Source organism: Neurospora tetrasperma, assembly GCF_000213175.1.
Source record: "Neurospora tetrasperma FGSC 2508 unplaced genomic scaffold NEUTE1scaffold_1, whole genome shotgun sequence".
NCBI lineage: Eukaryota > Fungi > Ascomycota > Sordariomycetes > Sordariales > Sordariaceae > Neurospora > Neurospora tetrasperma.
Window position 1 is genome coordinate 1,124,541 of NW_009799099.1, and position 14,434 is coordinate 1,138,974.

General features: G+C 51.1%; 5 protein-coding genes across 5 annotated transcripts; 3 read left to right on the forward strand and 2 right to left on the reverse strand.

Moving 5' to 3' along the window:
• Positions 1–803: 803 nt before the first annotated feature.
• On the forward strand, positions 804–2,282 carry NEUTE1DRAFT_127260 (uncharacterized protein; the record flags this gene model as incomplete). Its single annotated transcript, XM_009849363.1, has 4 exons — positions 804–1,457; positions 1,572–1,950; positions 1,990–2,103; positions 2,164–2,282. 4 exons carry the CDS (start codon positions 804–806, stop codon positions 2,280–2,282), a joined length of 1,266 nt encoding a protein of 421 aa, XP_009847665.1.
• A 2,975-nt stretch (positions 2,283–5,257) lies between these two features.
• Positions 5,258–6,506, reverse strand: NEUTE1DRAFT_119564 (uncharacterized protein; the record flags this gene model as incomplete). Its single annotated transcript, XM_009849364.1, has 2 exons — positions 5,258–6,416; positions 6,493–6,506. The coding sequence occupies 2 exons, from the start codon at positions 6,504–6,506 to the stop codon at positions 5,258–5,260; spliced, it is 1,173 nt and encodes a 390-aa protein (XP_009847666.1).
• A 512-nt stretch (positions 6,507–7,018) lies between these two features.
• NEUTE1DRAFT_93589 (uncharacterized protein) lies at positions 7,019–7,849 on the forward strand (the record flags this gene model as incomplete). Its single annotated transcript, XM_009849365.1, is given in 6 exon segments — positions 7,019–7,059; positions 7,076–7,077; positions 7,117–7,209; positions 7,290–7,318; positions 7,380–7,416; positions 7,495–7,849. The coding sequence occupies 4 exon segments, from the start codon at positions 7,136–7,138 to the stop codon at positions 7,514–7,516; spliced, it is 162 nt and encodes a 53-aa protein (XP_009847667.1).
• A 705-nt stretch (positions 7,850–8,554) lies between these two features.
• NEUTE1DRAFT_75375 (uncharacterized protein) lies at positions 8,555–9,596 on the forward strand (the record flags this gene model as incomplete). The annotated part of the gene is made up of 3 exons (XM_009849366.1): positions 8,555–8,606; positions 8,665–8,898; positions 8,950–9,596. 3 exons carry the CDS (start codon positions 8,555–8,557, stop codon positions 9,594–9,596), a joined length of 933 nt encoding a protein of 310 aa, XP_009847668.1.
• A 2,101-nt stretch (positions 9,597–11,697) lies between these two features.
• On the reverse strand, positions 11,698–14,406 carry NEUTE1DRAFT_56693 (uncharacterized protein; the record flags this gene model as incomplete). Its single annotated transcript, XM_009848942.1, is given in 7 exon segments — positions 11,698–12,261; positions 12,328–12,501; positions 12,557–12,766; positions 12,815–13,469; positions 13,919–13,974; positions 13,991–14,037; positions 14,382–14,406. 7 exon segments carry the CDS (start codon positions 14,404–14,406, stop codon positions 11,761–11,763), a joined length of 1,668 nt encoding a protein of 555 aa, XP_009847244.1.
• Positions 14,407–14,434: the final 28 nt, after the last annotated feature.

Genomic DNA, 14,434 nt, shown 5'->3' on the forward strand with positions numbered 1-14,434 from the left:
GCACGATGATTGTACTATCGTGATTTAACATGCGCGCAAGCTGATTGTAACTCTGTAAGTGATCAATCTTTCGATCGAGCAAGATCAGCAACATTTGAGGGCTCATCAACTTTAGGTTTCTTACAGGCAAGTAGAAACACAGTTTTAAAATCGCCGTCCGTCTCTGAAGCAGACATCGAATAGTCGATACTCATGGGTCAATCTGTGGCCTGCCATTCGTACCTGTCTGTCTCTGTTGTGTTCACGTCAATGGTCTCCTCGATATTTACATGCATTGGAATCTGAAAGACGATGTCCAATAGCCCGGGGCCATGCATGACGTTGCACACATATAACCATAGGGCCTGGAGGGCTTCTTGCCAGCAGCCCAACAGCACTGTTCATACTTCTTTGGGAGCTTGGGCTTGTACGTAGCAAACTGGTTCTTTTCTAGTCCAGGAAAGGTTTAGTAAACCATGGGGCTCAACCCCCTTTTCACCGCAGTTTACGATGGCATGCAAGTGACAACTAGGATCGCGCACGTTGTCTTGCCATATCAAGTTTAGCTCCCGCTTTTAGAAAAGCGAATCGATTTGGATAAATAAAAACGGCGGCACCTTTCATCAAGTCAGCTTCCACGTCAAAGACAGAAACAGGCACAAGTTACAACATGCACCACCGTACCGTACCTGTCCTGCCTGTGTGTACATACGCCCGTTCTGGTCCTACAAAAGCGGGTGTATGTCCGACCGGACTTGACTGGCGAGAACTTGGCCCAGAGAGAGGTCCCATGACCTCGCTCCCGTCACGCTAAATTTAACAGAATGCTGCCTTCAAGCAGCCGCCGGGTCGTTGGCCGTATTTTAACACGTGCAACCGCCGCTGTGCAGCAGCAGCAGCGGGAGCAACAAATACGGATATTATCTGACGATAATCCAGGGGCTCGAGAAAGTGCTGCCATAACTATAATCTGTCTGATCGTGATCCGGAACTCTTCTTGGTGGTGCAGTACAGCATTGCGAATGGAATTACTCAGCGCAAGAAGTCATAAAACGTGCGTACCTGATTCGATATTCAGAACTCAGACCAAACCCGAATGCTTCGGCGGCAACCCGACTCAAAACACCAGAGACAGCACTGAACCTGAACCCGACGCTTTCCAAAAACAAACCAGATCACGAGACATTGGCAGTGATCCGAATCTGGATCGAATATCCGGAAGTACTATCGAGCGTAGTGTAGCAGCGTTCAGGGCAAATCCTGGTGGTAAAAAAGAAGCTCACTTTTGGACGACCATCCTTGGTATAATGTGCCACGTGAGCTGCTCCCCTCCACAACTTGGAACCTCGGCACGGACCAGTTCCCGGGATCAGGAATTCTGGGTTCGGGACCAATGTTTGAGGGTACTACAGTTCGACAAGGTCCAGGCGATATCGATGATGGCTTCTCTCTCGCGGACTTCAGCATCACGGGATTGGGTTTGAAATGAAGACGGAGGAAGGTCCGACGACTAGGCAGCAGGCAAAAGCCAAAGGGATCATCATTTGTTCATTCGACCGTGAAGGGGTCCAAACAATACTATCATCATACAGGTGAAGCGTTGGACGTGGATCCGGCAGTATGATGTGGAGAAGACGGAGAACGGGGGGGGGATAGCGGTGTCGATAAGTATCGATCGGTTCGCGGGGTTCAACATGTCCGTGCCGTGGATTGCCGTCGACTTGAAAACCGACGATAGCGGCTTCCATCACCCGAACCCATTCGGCCTCGGCGTCGGACTTGCGCTTCCAAGACGGGGATGGATCGATATCACCGGTCGTGGCATTCCACGTCCCTGTCATCCGTCCAAAATTTTGCGATCAAATCCTGCTGCACCTCACCTGCCCTCTTACTGTTGTGCAACAGTCTCGCACAAGAAGCGAGTGAGATGGTCCGCCAAAAACCCCCTATTAGCTGAATGGAACCAGGCATGTGACTGTCACCTAATGTGCTCAATTTGCTGATTTTTAGGGTTGGTGGGAAATGCACCTCAATCTCGAAGCGGAAACAAGGTCGAAACCGGTGAAGGTGAGGAGAGGAAACTGTGGTTTCTCAAAAAAGGGTTTCAGCTCACGCTCGCTAGAGGTAAGTAGGTATCCCACCAACAAGCCTGCTGCTGGGTGTCGGTGAGAAAACATTTCTCAGATGACTACTGTTGCTTGTCCACAATGTCTTGCCCTCAAGAGTCGCCAAACTTGAACGAACGGAGCCAAAAACAACCTAAGCAAGCGGCGCAGCGGGGCAGATCCTCCGACATGGGTTGAGGAAGAGCAACGAACATCGTGCTCGCTCGGTACCTGCTAGTGTACCTAGTCTATCCTCTCCCACTGGTATTGTCCCACAACCACAACATACTAATCTCGGGATCGTGAAAAGGGAGAGAAGATGCTCAAGGATAAAAGGTCAATGTTGTCGTCAAGGTCGTAGGAGTGAAGAAATCGGCGCACTGTTGCATTGTTGCATTGCCGACTACACCCCTCCCTTTCTGGTACAGTCCAAGAATGTGGTGACTGTATCGACGTGCAACGGCTGATATGGTCGAGCCTTTGACAGGAGACGGTCTGTAGCGAGGGTACCGGAGCCTTGGAATCGCAACTGCGTTTGTTTGAGAGAGAGACTATACGCGTGACAGTGCCGGCTCAATCTGTGCCATTCAGTTAATCGGCGACATCCTTAGGAATCATGACGACGCTATGCTGCTCTGCAACGAAGCAACAACATGAGCATGCAGGTTCGGGAGGGCACCGCCAAATCAAAACGACAATGGCTTTCGATTCGCTGGGAGAACATATCTCGTGGTCTCTCTTGCATTTCCGCCTGCATATATCGTCGAACTGCCTACGAAATCTCGTATGTCGTGCCTTGCGATCTGTCATTCTTTTTAGATAGACATCCAAATCAACGTGTCCTGCCCTTGTCTTGTGAAGTTCAAACAACGTCGAAGAAAGCCTCAGACTTCATGCCTGGACGGATGATCCAAGGCAAACGATGGCAAGGTCGGCATGCAATAACCCAGGGCAGAACAGACACTTGACAAATAAACCACCACCGATTCACACCTCATGTGCGGTGACGCTGATGGTGATACAGTCGCAAGCGGATTGAAGCACCAGAGTCAATGAGTTCAGAGTCTCACTCGACTTGGAAGTCACATCTCAGCGTCCATTTCTTTGGAATCCCAATCCATTTTCTCCCATCACATCCGCGTCAAGCGTCAAAAGATATCATATACATGTGTGACTTCCTGGACAATATCACGGCCCCCCCCCTGACGGAAAGCTCAAGATCAAAAAAACGGCTCGGTAGTCTCGGAATCAGAGTACCGGGTCAATCAGAGTTGCTGAACACGAAATCCTTCCTGCTGCTGCTGCAAACCATAGAACAGCTGACTTGTCTCTGGAGCAAATCGGTTGGATGACTGACTATCTACCTGTGTGACATACAAAAGATCCCTCTCTCTTTACATCGACCTGCAGCAGCCCCATCTTTACCTCTACATCATGATGTTTTCCGTTACTCCCTATGGGTTTCACGACGCCGAACGATTCCTTCAGGATTTACTTGGATTGGATGATGGTCCTTTACCTTGCCTTCCTTGCCTTACCTTTGCCGTCGTTGTTCATTCAGGGTTTCAGCCTCCCACCTTAAAACTATTCTATTGTTTGAGGCGAACTAGTACCTTACCTCCTCCTCCTACTACTACTACTACTACACTACAAGATAAGCTCCCGGGTGGCTGGAACAGTGTCATACAAGCAACCCGTTCAAAGACTAAACCTGCCGCGTCGGGGAGCAGTAACTGCCCTTCCGAGGTGGGGAGCAGTCTGACGGGGCGAGCCATGGCGCTTGCCGAGAACGACATAACATAGATAGACGTACATAAGTCGGTACCGTTCATACTACTATCAATGTGAAGTTAACCAAGAGGACGAAATCTACTGAGCTGTGCTGCCCCATCGACTTCTACTATACTCAGTGGTTATCTGATTGTGAACGAACGGCGGAGTTGTGGTTCCTACCTTATACTCAGATAAACCAGGGGAGTCTGCCAACCGCCATTGTAATGGTAATGAATGAAGGAGGCGGCGGGGAGATGACGGGTCTCCTCCTCAAAATGAAGAGAATGGAGCCAGGGAAGTTCGCTTTCATCGCAAAATCATCTCGTGCGCGTCAACGGTCGGAGCAGAACCCAAGAGTTCATGAGTCTTCCCGAAAACCGCTGGTTCACGGCATTTCAGATTCGAAACCTGCGATAAGTAGACCATCGAAGCCCACGAGGTCGGTTTTGTGGATTGAGAATCCCATGCAATACCCCTCAAGAAGGGTAATCAGAAAGATCTGGGAAGCGGATCGGTTTGACAGGTACAGGTGAATACGGACAAGGACAGTTAGAGACCTTTGGGAATTTTGACGATATCATTTTGCCATCCATAGACGAGGGTATCTATTACTTTTGTCATCTCTTCAACTTTGACTCAGGGCTTGTTTCCAAACCTGCCCGAGCCCTTGCGATTGAACACACCACTTCCTCATGTACAGCTAGCCGATGCCTGCTGCCAGAGGGATGCCCGCCTCAGCCTTCCAATCTCAATCTATTACTACTGGTCAAGGACGCCTTATGAAGGCTCAGAGCTGTGCTAATGTTAGCTCCTCCGGCCATGTGAAGCGGGAAAAAAGGGCGGGGCTTGCTAACATATCCTCAGACGAATATGCGATGTTTGACCACGTCATACTCAAAACAACCGAGCTCAACAAGATGTAAAGCAGGGTCCAAGAAGAGACTGCTGATCTCTGCAATGGCATCGACACATATGCCATATAAAAGCTATTCAATGTCTCGGGTTCCTGGCACCCTGACAGACGAATACTCTTCTAACCAAACATATAGCAAGCCTTTGGTTCCTTCCCCATCGTTCGCTTGGAGCTATGATGAACGCCCGGGAAAACAGGCCCATATTACAAGGTGAGATGGCAGCTGTTAGGAGACCTTGCGACTCGGACGTTTCGCTTCGTTGTTATTTTGGGCGTCAGACGTTCTTTGCGCTTCCTCACCAGAGGCTCAATCTTGCCTTGGGCTATATCAGAATCTTCGCTCGTATCTTTCTCCATCTGCTTCCGTATCCTTCTTGCCTTCAATCTCTGCATCCTTTTTCCGCATGGACTTAGGCAGTTTCGCCATCTTTCTCCGGTTTTCTTGGTGATTTGGTGTGCCAGACAAAGCATCTGCATGGTCGGTCTTCTAACGCCGAGCAAACCCGTTGGGTGCTCCGGGTGGCGCGCCGAATCCCGGAGGAGGAGCAGCACCAGGAGGAGGCATAAAACCAGGAGGAGGCATAGTTGCACCAAGAGGCGGAGCGCCCGGAAATCCAGCCGGAGGAGCCATACCAGGGTAAATTGCCGGAGGCCCTGGGGGCACCGCGGGACCGGGAGGACCGGGAGGGCCACCACGAAAAGCGGTTCCTCCGGGGTGGAAGTCCCCAACTGGACCCCCAAAGCCACCATGACTGGGCGGTGGCCTTGCAGGGAGACCGGAGGGAGCGGGTGGAAGATTGGGTATCCGACCACCTGCGGGTGGCATGCCGGCACCATATGGGGGTCCAGAACGACCCATAGCAGCAGGACCGGGAGGAGGAACGCCATAGGCAGGAGCGGCCGCGACAGGTACGCCCACGGGGATGGGTACAGCTGGGGCCACGGCGGCGGGAGGAATAACGGCCGCGGTAGGGATGTCGGCAGCAGGTGCAATGCCGGGGGCAGGAGGCCTCGTCATGTGGAAAGCGGGCGGCAAAGGCTGTTGTTCCGGAACAATGTTGTGCTTCTTGCCCTCGGCGGCCAGCTTACGCTCGGCCTCGTCACCGTGACGCTCGCCCTTTCCGTCCTTCTTGTACGCATACTCGACGGTAATCTGTTTGCTCAGGAGATACTGGCCGTTCATCGTGGCTCGAGCAGCATCACTAGCCTCGAAGGAACCAAAACTGACGAAACCATAGCCCTTTGAGATGTTGTTGTCGTCTCTGACAATGTTGGGCTGCCGAAGGATCTGGCCGAACTGGCTGAATGTGTCGTACAGGATCTTTTCGTCAACCTGGGGATCGAGGTTGTTGATGAAGAGCTCGGCGCCGATGTCGACAGTCTTTTGCTTGTCCGCGCTCGCCTTGTTGACGCGAATTGGCTTTCCCCAAATCCTGATTCCGTTGAGGACCTTTGCTGCGTATTCGGCGGAAGCGGGGGTATCGAACTCGACGAAGCCGTAACCTTGATGTGTTTGCGAGACTCGATCCTGTGGCATATGTACCTGGCGTACGGGGCCGACTTGCGTCATGAGCTCGGAGAGCAACTCTTGGGTGAAGCGCTCATCGATGTTGCCGACGTACACGGTCGCATCTTTATTCTGTTCCCTAGTCTACGCGTTAGTGGGAGTGCGACTTGGGATTCGAGGTCAGCGACAATGGCAAGTTAAGATTTGCGACTTACCAGTGTTTCGACATGATGAAGCGTGTGCCGTAGCACTCGTATGGCTGGAAGACTGTTTGGGCTTGTCTGAAAGACCACAAAGGTTAAGCCGTATAGATATTGCTAACGTCGCGGAATATCGGCTACAGCCAGAGTAGTATGTTAATGTGCCGAGAATATTTGATGGCTAGGTCAGCTTTTGGGGTTTCTTTCAGTTTTGGTCGAAGATTCACAAGCTTGACGTGACGACGAAAGGTGCAGTCGCGGTTCAGAACTATCTGTTGCCTGCCCGGTTCGCGCGCGGGTTTTTAATACTGCTAATAAAACCATGTTTAACTGCTTAGCGCAAGAGCCAGGTCACTGGAAGCCCAAGTTATAGGCCTGTTAGCCGGTGTTTGCGGAGGGGTAATTGCAGCTCAGTCTAGTTCATTTAGTATGTCGCTACTGGCAGCCCCAGTGTGGCTGACGGGACGGCCCAAGCTGGTGCAACCGGCAAAAAGATCCAGAATATTTGGTTGTCCATGAAAGTGGGAGCCGCGTTCAACGTTTTGTTCAAGACCATAACTCGCCGCAGAACCCACCCCTTCCAGGCACGTACGGCAACTTGAACAACCCATTCATCAAGCCTCGAAATCTAACATAGAAACAGAACAAATCAGGCAACATGTTCGCCCTTTCGGAAGAGTCCAAGGAGCGCATTGGCAAGCTCATCGACATCTCGCGGGTCGTGGTTCACTAGTACGGCATCCCACCCGAGTCGCATTCCGTTTGCTCCGTCGCCGCCTAGGTCTCTAGACGCTAATATGATGTTCGCATAGTGGCTACCTGCCTTTGATCCTCTATCTCGGTATGTGTGCCTCGTCTGCCAAATCCCAAGACGCACTGGACAAGATGCTAACATCGCATAGGCTACACTCGCAGCGTGCCCCGGCCTTCCGTCATCCGGTACGTTTGAACGAATAGAAACGACAAATGATCGCGACCGTTGTTACTCGATCGACATGTTAAACTAACACCAAATAGCCTCCTCTCCCCGCTCTCCTAAACGACAAACAACGAAATCGGAGTTATGGGTAGAAAGTTTGGGTTATACATGTACTATTGTTTGCAAGCGGGCTTGACTCTGGACGAACGATGACGAGACGGCATCCCGAATGAGCATAAAACGACTTACACCGGAGGATCGAACATGACTACGTGGGACACGGGCAGTCATGAGAGGACTGGGACCGAGAGATACCACGATAACTGTACACTATAATCAAAGACAACTCTCTATCGAACAGCCTTAGCGAAGAACATCGAAGGGACATCATCCGTGGCAAGGATGTATCATCATGAGGCGACATCTGAATGGCAGTACTTGACTGGCTTATACATATCCATTTTGAACTTCTACGCCGGTGTGGTAGTTACTTGCACGAGAGTTGGAAGGCGACAGTCGCAAGCTCCGGATCTAACAATTCTACGTCTACCCGGGCATGAGCTCTCTGTTTTGATCAGTGTTCATGCAAAGTCACGGCCCTGTGTATGGATGCTCCAAAGCCGGCAGTGTCTGTTACCAAAGGGACATATGAGCAACCGAACAATCTAAAGATCCAGACAGCCGAGACCATCACCGTTCCTTAAGATATATTACGCGCTGGTACAGGTAAACTGACGCCAGTAACTGCAACCTTTGCGCACCCCTGTTCCATTTCTTTCCGGTCCCACTAAGCCAAGGGCCCTTGTGTAAGGCACCTTGCGTCATATACCGTCTCGACCCGCCTATCCGGGTCAACTGACACTAACATTTTCCACTGAAAGACATCCAACCCTTCCGTTCCGTCCGTCTGTCTTTACTGCCGAAGCCCGCCCGCCGCCGTCCGCGTCCGCCGTTCTTGCCGTCGATCACGGCCACCGGCGCACACGCACGAGCCCGGATCAACTTAGAATATATACATTCGGGATCATGTAGCACAACCTGAAAAAAATAACCGGATCCGGTGTTTCCCCCCTTCCCCTTCTTCATATGACCAAATCCAGCGATGCGGGCCTCTCCCCGGCTCTCGTCGAGACGGTCGCCGGTCTTTCGGCCGGCTCAATGGCCACTCTGATTGTTCATCCGCTTGATATTGTCAAGACTCGGATGCAAGGTATGTTCACCGTGCTTCAAACTTTGTTTGGATAAACAACTGACTTTTCACAATCCAGTCCACCGAAGTAGTCCAACCAACCCTTCGGCAGCGCTCACCACCGTCTCCGTCTTCCGGAGTCTAGCGCAAACCGACCGGCCCCTCGCCGCCCTCTACCGCGGCCTCACGCCGAACCTCATCGGCAACGCGACCAGCTGGGCCTCTTTTTTCTTCTTCAAGTCCCGCTTCGAGCGACTCATCGCTCACCTCAAGGCCCCTCCTTCACCACCACCACTACCACCTTCACCTTTAGGTGGTGAACCTACTCTCTCCCAAAATGTCACCCCGGAACGCGAAACCCAAGCCCAAATCAAATCCCACCTCTCCCCTACCGACTTCTTCGCCGCCTCCCTCCTCGCCGGCGCCGCCACGCAAATCATCACCAACCCCATCTGGGTCCTCAAGACACGCATGTTGTCGACCGACCGGCTTGCCGCCGACGCCTACCCATCCATGTTCACCGGCGCCGTGCGCCTCTTCCGGAACGAAGGAATTCTCGGCTTCTACCGCGGTTTGGGCGTCGGCATGCTCGCCATCAGCCATGGGGCGGTGCAGTTCGCTGTGTATGACCCCGCGAGGAGGATGTATATCGCGTCCAGGGATGCCAAGCGACGACTGGCGGGCCAGGAGATCGCTGCAGAGGAGAGAGAGAGTCAAAGGATCTCCAACGAGGCGACGATTGTCTTGTCCACTGTCGCGAAGCTGGTCGCGGGCACGGCGACGTATCCGTTGCAGGTCATGAGGGCGAGACTGCAGCATCATCAGGCTGACGAGCTGTTTGGTAGAGGCATAGGAGGGGTGGTGGCGAAACTGTGGAAGGAGGAAGGGTTTAGAGGGTTTTATAGGGGAATGATGCCTGGTGTGGTGAGGGTGCTGCCAGCGACGTGGGTGACGTTTTTGGTTTACGAAAACGTCAAGTATTACTTGCCTAAGATGATGGGTGGTGTTTGAGGTGGGAAGGGGACTGTTTTGGATCGTGTGGTACGTGAGAGGGAGGGCGGCAATGGGAGTTGGGTGTGGTCTTTCTTGCTGGCCTTTTACGGTGTCGTGGTGGGTTGTAGTGTATCATCATCATGTATTATCGTATGTAACCTAGACTACCTGTATGATCAAACTATAGAGTATAAGAAATCCACACAAAACGAGCTTGGGAATTCGTAAGGCCAAAGTTGAGGCCGGACCTCCGTTAGAATTATGAAATATGGGCTACAGGCACTTCTACCTTCGAGCCATAACTTTGCTCTAGACGTCATGAGTTTGCTACGCCGACACAAACCCGGACGAGCACGCGGTCACGGAGAGATGGCCTAATCTCAATAGATGATCCCGCTTCAACCATGGGTAGTCTTGGAACTAAGCGAGGATAGAAAGTGATGCAATTTCGTGTTTGCCTTTGTCTCGGCTGCTCAGTCCCATCCTAGTCTTCAGCTATCTTCCCGTCGACAGACCCCCCCGGGCAATTTTTCTCCCTTCTTCGGCCTGAGTCGATGAGAATTTTCACTTCGTGTCGGTTATCATGAAGACATTATTCCCCAGACCAAAAAAAAAAAAAATAAAAAAATAAAAAAAAATAATGCATGCACCAACCCAACGCCTCTACGAAACTTCTTTTGGACAAGCTTCAGCACATTACACTGGCACACTACAGCCGATAAATGGAAGCAAACCAACGGAACATACAACAAGAACTCAAAAATGAGCAGAAAAACAAAATCGAAAAAAAAAAAAAAGAAAAAAAAAATTATTGCACTAGGAAGCGTATGATATCCAACACCTATCATTGGGGATGAAAAGCAAAAAAGTTGAAGAGGACTGAACGCGATTTGAACGCGTGACCGTTCGGACTGCAGCCGAACGCTCTACCCCTGAGCTACCGGTCCATCTTTGACTATGGAAACACATATAATTTCTGACTTCATATACCCTATTTGTCAATAAGCTATCAGATTAGTGGTATTTTTCCACGACCAAAAGGACTTATCGGACACTCTATTATTAATCCGCAAAGCTTCCTTCAACAACTGTTTATTTTGCATGTGATTATACAAACTGCAAGAATAAAAGATTATGTACTTGTTGGATTATGTGTAATCTTTGGAATTTCACAGGTTGATCGGGGCGAAAGTAAGGTAGGTATGACTTGTAACGTGATATGTTGATGTTTGGAAGAGAGAGACTTTATGAGCTAAGTGTACTGGAACGTCGTTGAATAATCAATGAGGATTTCCCGGATGTTTTCAATACGTTACAGGTGAGAGTTCCAGGCACTACAAGTAAGAAGTGGCAGATAAGGAGGTCCACTGACCGTTTTCGTCGTAGTCTTCCTGGCGCAAAGCGTTGGGAATAGATGATTAACATTGATGCTGTTTTAACATAACCAACAATAAAAGTACACATTCAGTCTCGATAGAAGCAACAGGTAGAAGAAATGTTTTCAAAGAATTCTTATCCATTGCGGACTAAGTCCATAGCAAGCTATTAACCATCAGAAAGAAGACGGGCTAAAACCCCCCCCCCAAGTGCCTGCGATCCTCTTGGTATATATACGTAACCAACAGGTGGTTTCCAATCCTCACAGAAGTGGTCTTTTTTTGTCTCCCTTTTGCGTAATCAAAATTCACCCATTGGTATCTTTCCTTTTTTTGCAACCAGTCAAACCGGCCGGCCAGTCATCCTACCACCCGATGACCGATCAACCCGGCGCATAATACATCCATGCTTGTGTAAACATATCGTTCCTTTTGTTCGTTTCATGCTCCCACAGCGCCGCGCTGCCCCCATCGCTCCGGAACTCCTCGAGGGACTAGTATCCCTAATGCAACAAATCACGGATGCAAAATACCAACCAGATGCCGCTTGCCACCCCAACCCCCCTGGACCCAGTAAATTTTTTGACGAAATCCGGACCACCCAGGAAAAATACACAAGAACTCCAAAGACAGTGATATCAAACATAGGAGATGGCCGGGCGCTATGAGAAGGAAAACGAGAAAAGGGAAGAGGAGGTCATTTACAGATAAGGAGAACAGTGTAAACAAAAAAGCGAAGGAGACTCGTCCTTTCGTACACATTAAAACTCAACAATAGTCGCATCACCATCTTGATGGCTGGCATTTTAGTACATCCGGTCGCCGAAGGCAAGCTCCCGGGGATGTTCCTCGTGATGGTAAATTGGTTCGGCTACTGAGGCGCGGCTGCTGGCCACAGTGTCGACTTCATGGTGATCGTAGGTTTCGTAATGGCTATGGAGGCTCGATCGGGGCATGCCGTACATAGCCGAGTGACTAGGACCCTGGTGATGGAGCGGAGGATGGAGCGGATGAGGAGTGTGAAGAAGTTGCGAGACTCCAGGAGCCGAAGGAAGAGGGTACTGGGAAGCCATAATGTTGGGAAGCGGCGAGTGGCCGGTCGGGCTGGTGGGTGAGCTCAGAGGCACCGATTTCACCTTGCGATGCTTTCCCCGACCCTTGATGCCCTTGTTGCTGTTCTTGTGGACCTCGGCAAAGTCCTTGAAGATCTCCATATCTTCCTTCAATACAGTCGACCAGTCCTCGATGGCATCAAACCTTGCGGCGAGAGCCTTGATGGTCTCGTTGTGGTACTTGTTTTGGTGATACTGCAAGTAAACCGAGTCAGTTTGACACCTTGGCAAGAAAAAACATAAAAGTGCGAATTCTCTCACCTTGAGATTTCCCCGCTGAGTAAACTGCTTGTGACAGTTGTCGAGTCTGCAGAGGAAGGCCTTTGTACCGAGATGTGTCTTCATGTGTGCCTTGACGTCTCCGCGTTGCACAAAGCCCTTGTCGCAAACCTCGCAGCGGTAGGGTCTCTCTCCTGTGTGACGACGTTTGTGTGTCTAAGATTTCGTCAGACTTTGTGGGCACTGTAGCCACGGTAGGGCTGAGACTTACCTTGAGGTTACCAGCTTGGGTGAACCGTCCACCACAGCCAGGAATAGGGCAAACATAGGGTCTATCTCCAGTGTGAGATCGAACATGGGTGTCGCGGTGCGTCTTCTGGGAAAACTTCTTATTACAGCCCTCGATTTGGCACTCGTATCGTTTACGCTTGTGCTTATCGGCCGGTTGCTGCACTCTTGCCTGACAAACGGGGGATGATTGCTAAAATATGTTAGACTTGCTCAGTCTCAAAATAAGGGTCCATCATACCTGTTCAGCCTTGATGTCCTTGTCATCACCGCTCTGCTCGGGGTCCGCGTCCTTCATCTTGGACTGGATGACCTTCATGAGCTTGTCCACAGCAGTGCTAAACTCGACTTGGGGCGCGCCGTTGACCGGGGTGTTAGGGGTGATGGTTCGTGAGCAGCTTGAGTGGTTCGAGATGGTCGTTTCCGTTGTAGAACCCTGAGAATCGCTCCGCTCCGATGGGCTCCTGCTCTCTTCACTGTATCGCCTCGCATTCCTGATATGATGCGGTCCCCTAGTTTCCTCAAACTCAGGTGTGATCATGTGTAACGATGGTCGTTCCTGGTATTGTTGATGCTTGTTGTACGAAGAGTTCATGGTAGTAGGCGTAGGCAATGGGTAAGCCGGATACCCTCCGCCATAGGACACAGGCGACTGATAATGCGCTGGCGCGCTGATGCTGTTGATGGAAGCCGTGCTCATCGATGTAGTCGGCATGTAGTGGGGAACCAAGGAAGGCCGTTGTTGCATCGGCGCTGTGGTCATAGGCCGTGCGTTGTAAGGCATAACATCGGCGTCCATCATAACATAGTCGTTGCTGGGATGGTGCTGGGGCCAACGTTCCCAGCCCGCTGGAGCCGATGGTTGAGCCGTGAGTGCCATTCTGTTGGTAGGATATCTGTCGATGGGTGGAAGTACGGGGAAGGGCGAAGATGGAAGACGGCCAAGTGAGACAAGCCAAGGTGGATTGAAGTGATGTTGTCAGTTAGGATTAGTCTGAGTATTATATCCTCAAGCCCAGTGAGGCCCGAGTCTCTGGCAGAGATGAGTGGATGCTAGAATCTTGGGGGGGATAAGATGGCATATCATTGCCTTGGGCCCGTACCTGTGGTATTATATGTATACCTCAGTATCAAAGATACAAGATGAGTGTGGGCTGACAGCAGCCGGGGTTTTCCATCCAGCGTAGCCAATCGATGTGCAAGCCACTTCAGGCCGAAAGATCTCGCTCTCATTGTCGAGGCCCTTTGGGGATTCCATAACGGATGGGACTCTCTCTCCTTGGGTTGACATCCCGGGCAAGCTAGGGCAGACAGAGTGGATGTACCTACACCATGATCCAAATACGTACCTCTCCAGATGGGTGGTACTCTTGACAGTAACCTTGCCCTGCACGTCGATGCCTGTCAATGTCATTACGCACTCACTTTGTACACTACGGGGAGTATGAAGACGGTGCGCAAAGGCTGGTGAGGTACTAGCAGCAGCCCAGAGCCATAACCTGCGCTTACAGACAGGAAGAGGTGGCCCAGCCCAGAAACAATAAGTCCAGTCCCACTCGGGATTCCTGCTTCCGTTCGGCACTGGTCCTATCGCAGCCCGCGAGACCCCCACCAAGCCCGCTAAGCTCGACGTAGCGGATGAACTAGGACCCCCCGGTCCTCCAAGGCCCCCCCGGGATACGGCCAAGATACCGTAGGTGCACTTGATACTGTGTAACCAGGTCTCTGGGGATTGATGATGAGGGAGGATAGCCAGGGGGGGTAGTCATGGGTGAGATGCCAAAGCTTGCGAGGATACAAAGACGTACTGTACATATCTGTGTATGTATGCATGGGGGGAACTGCATATGTAAATACCTAT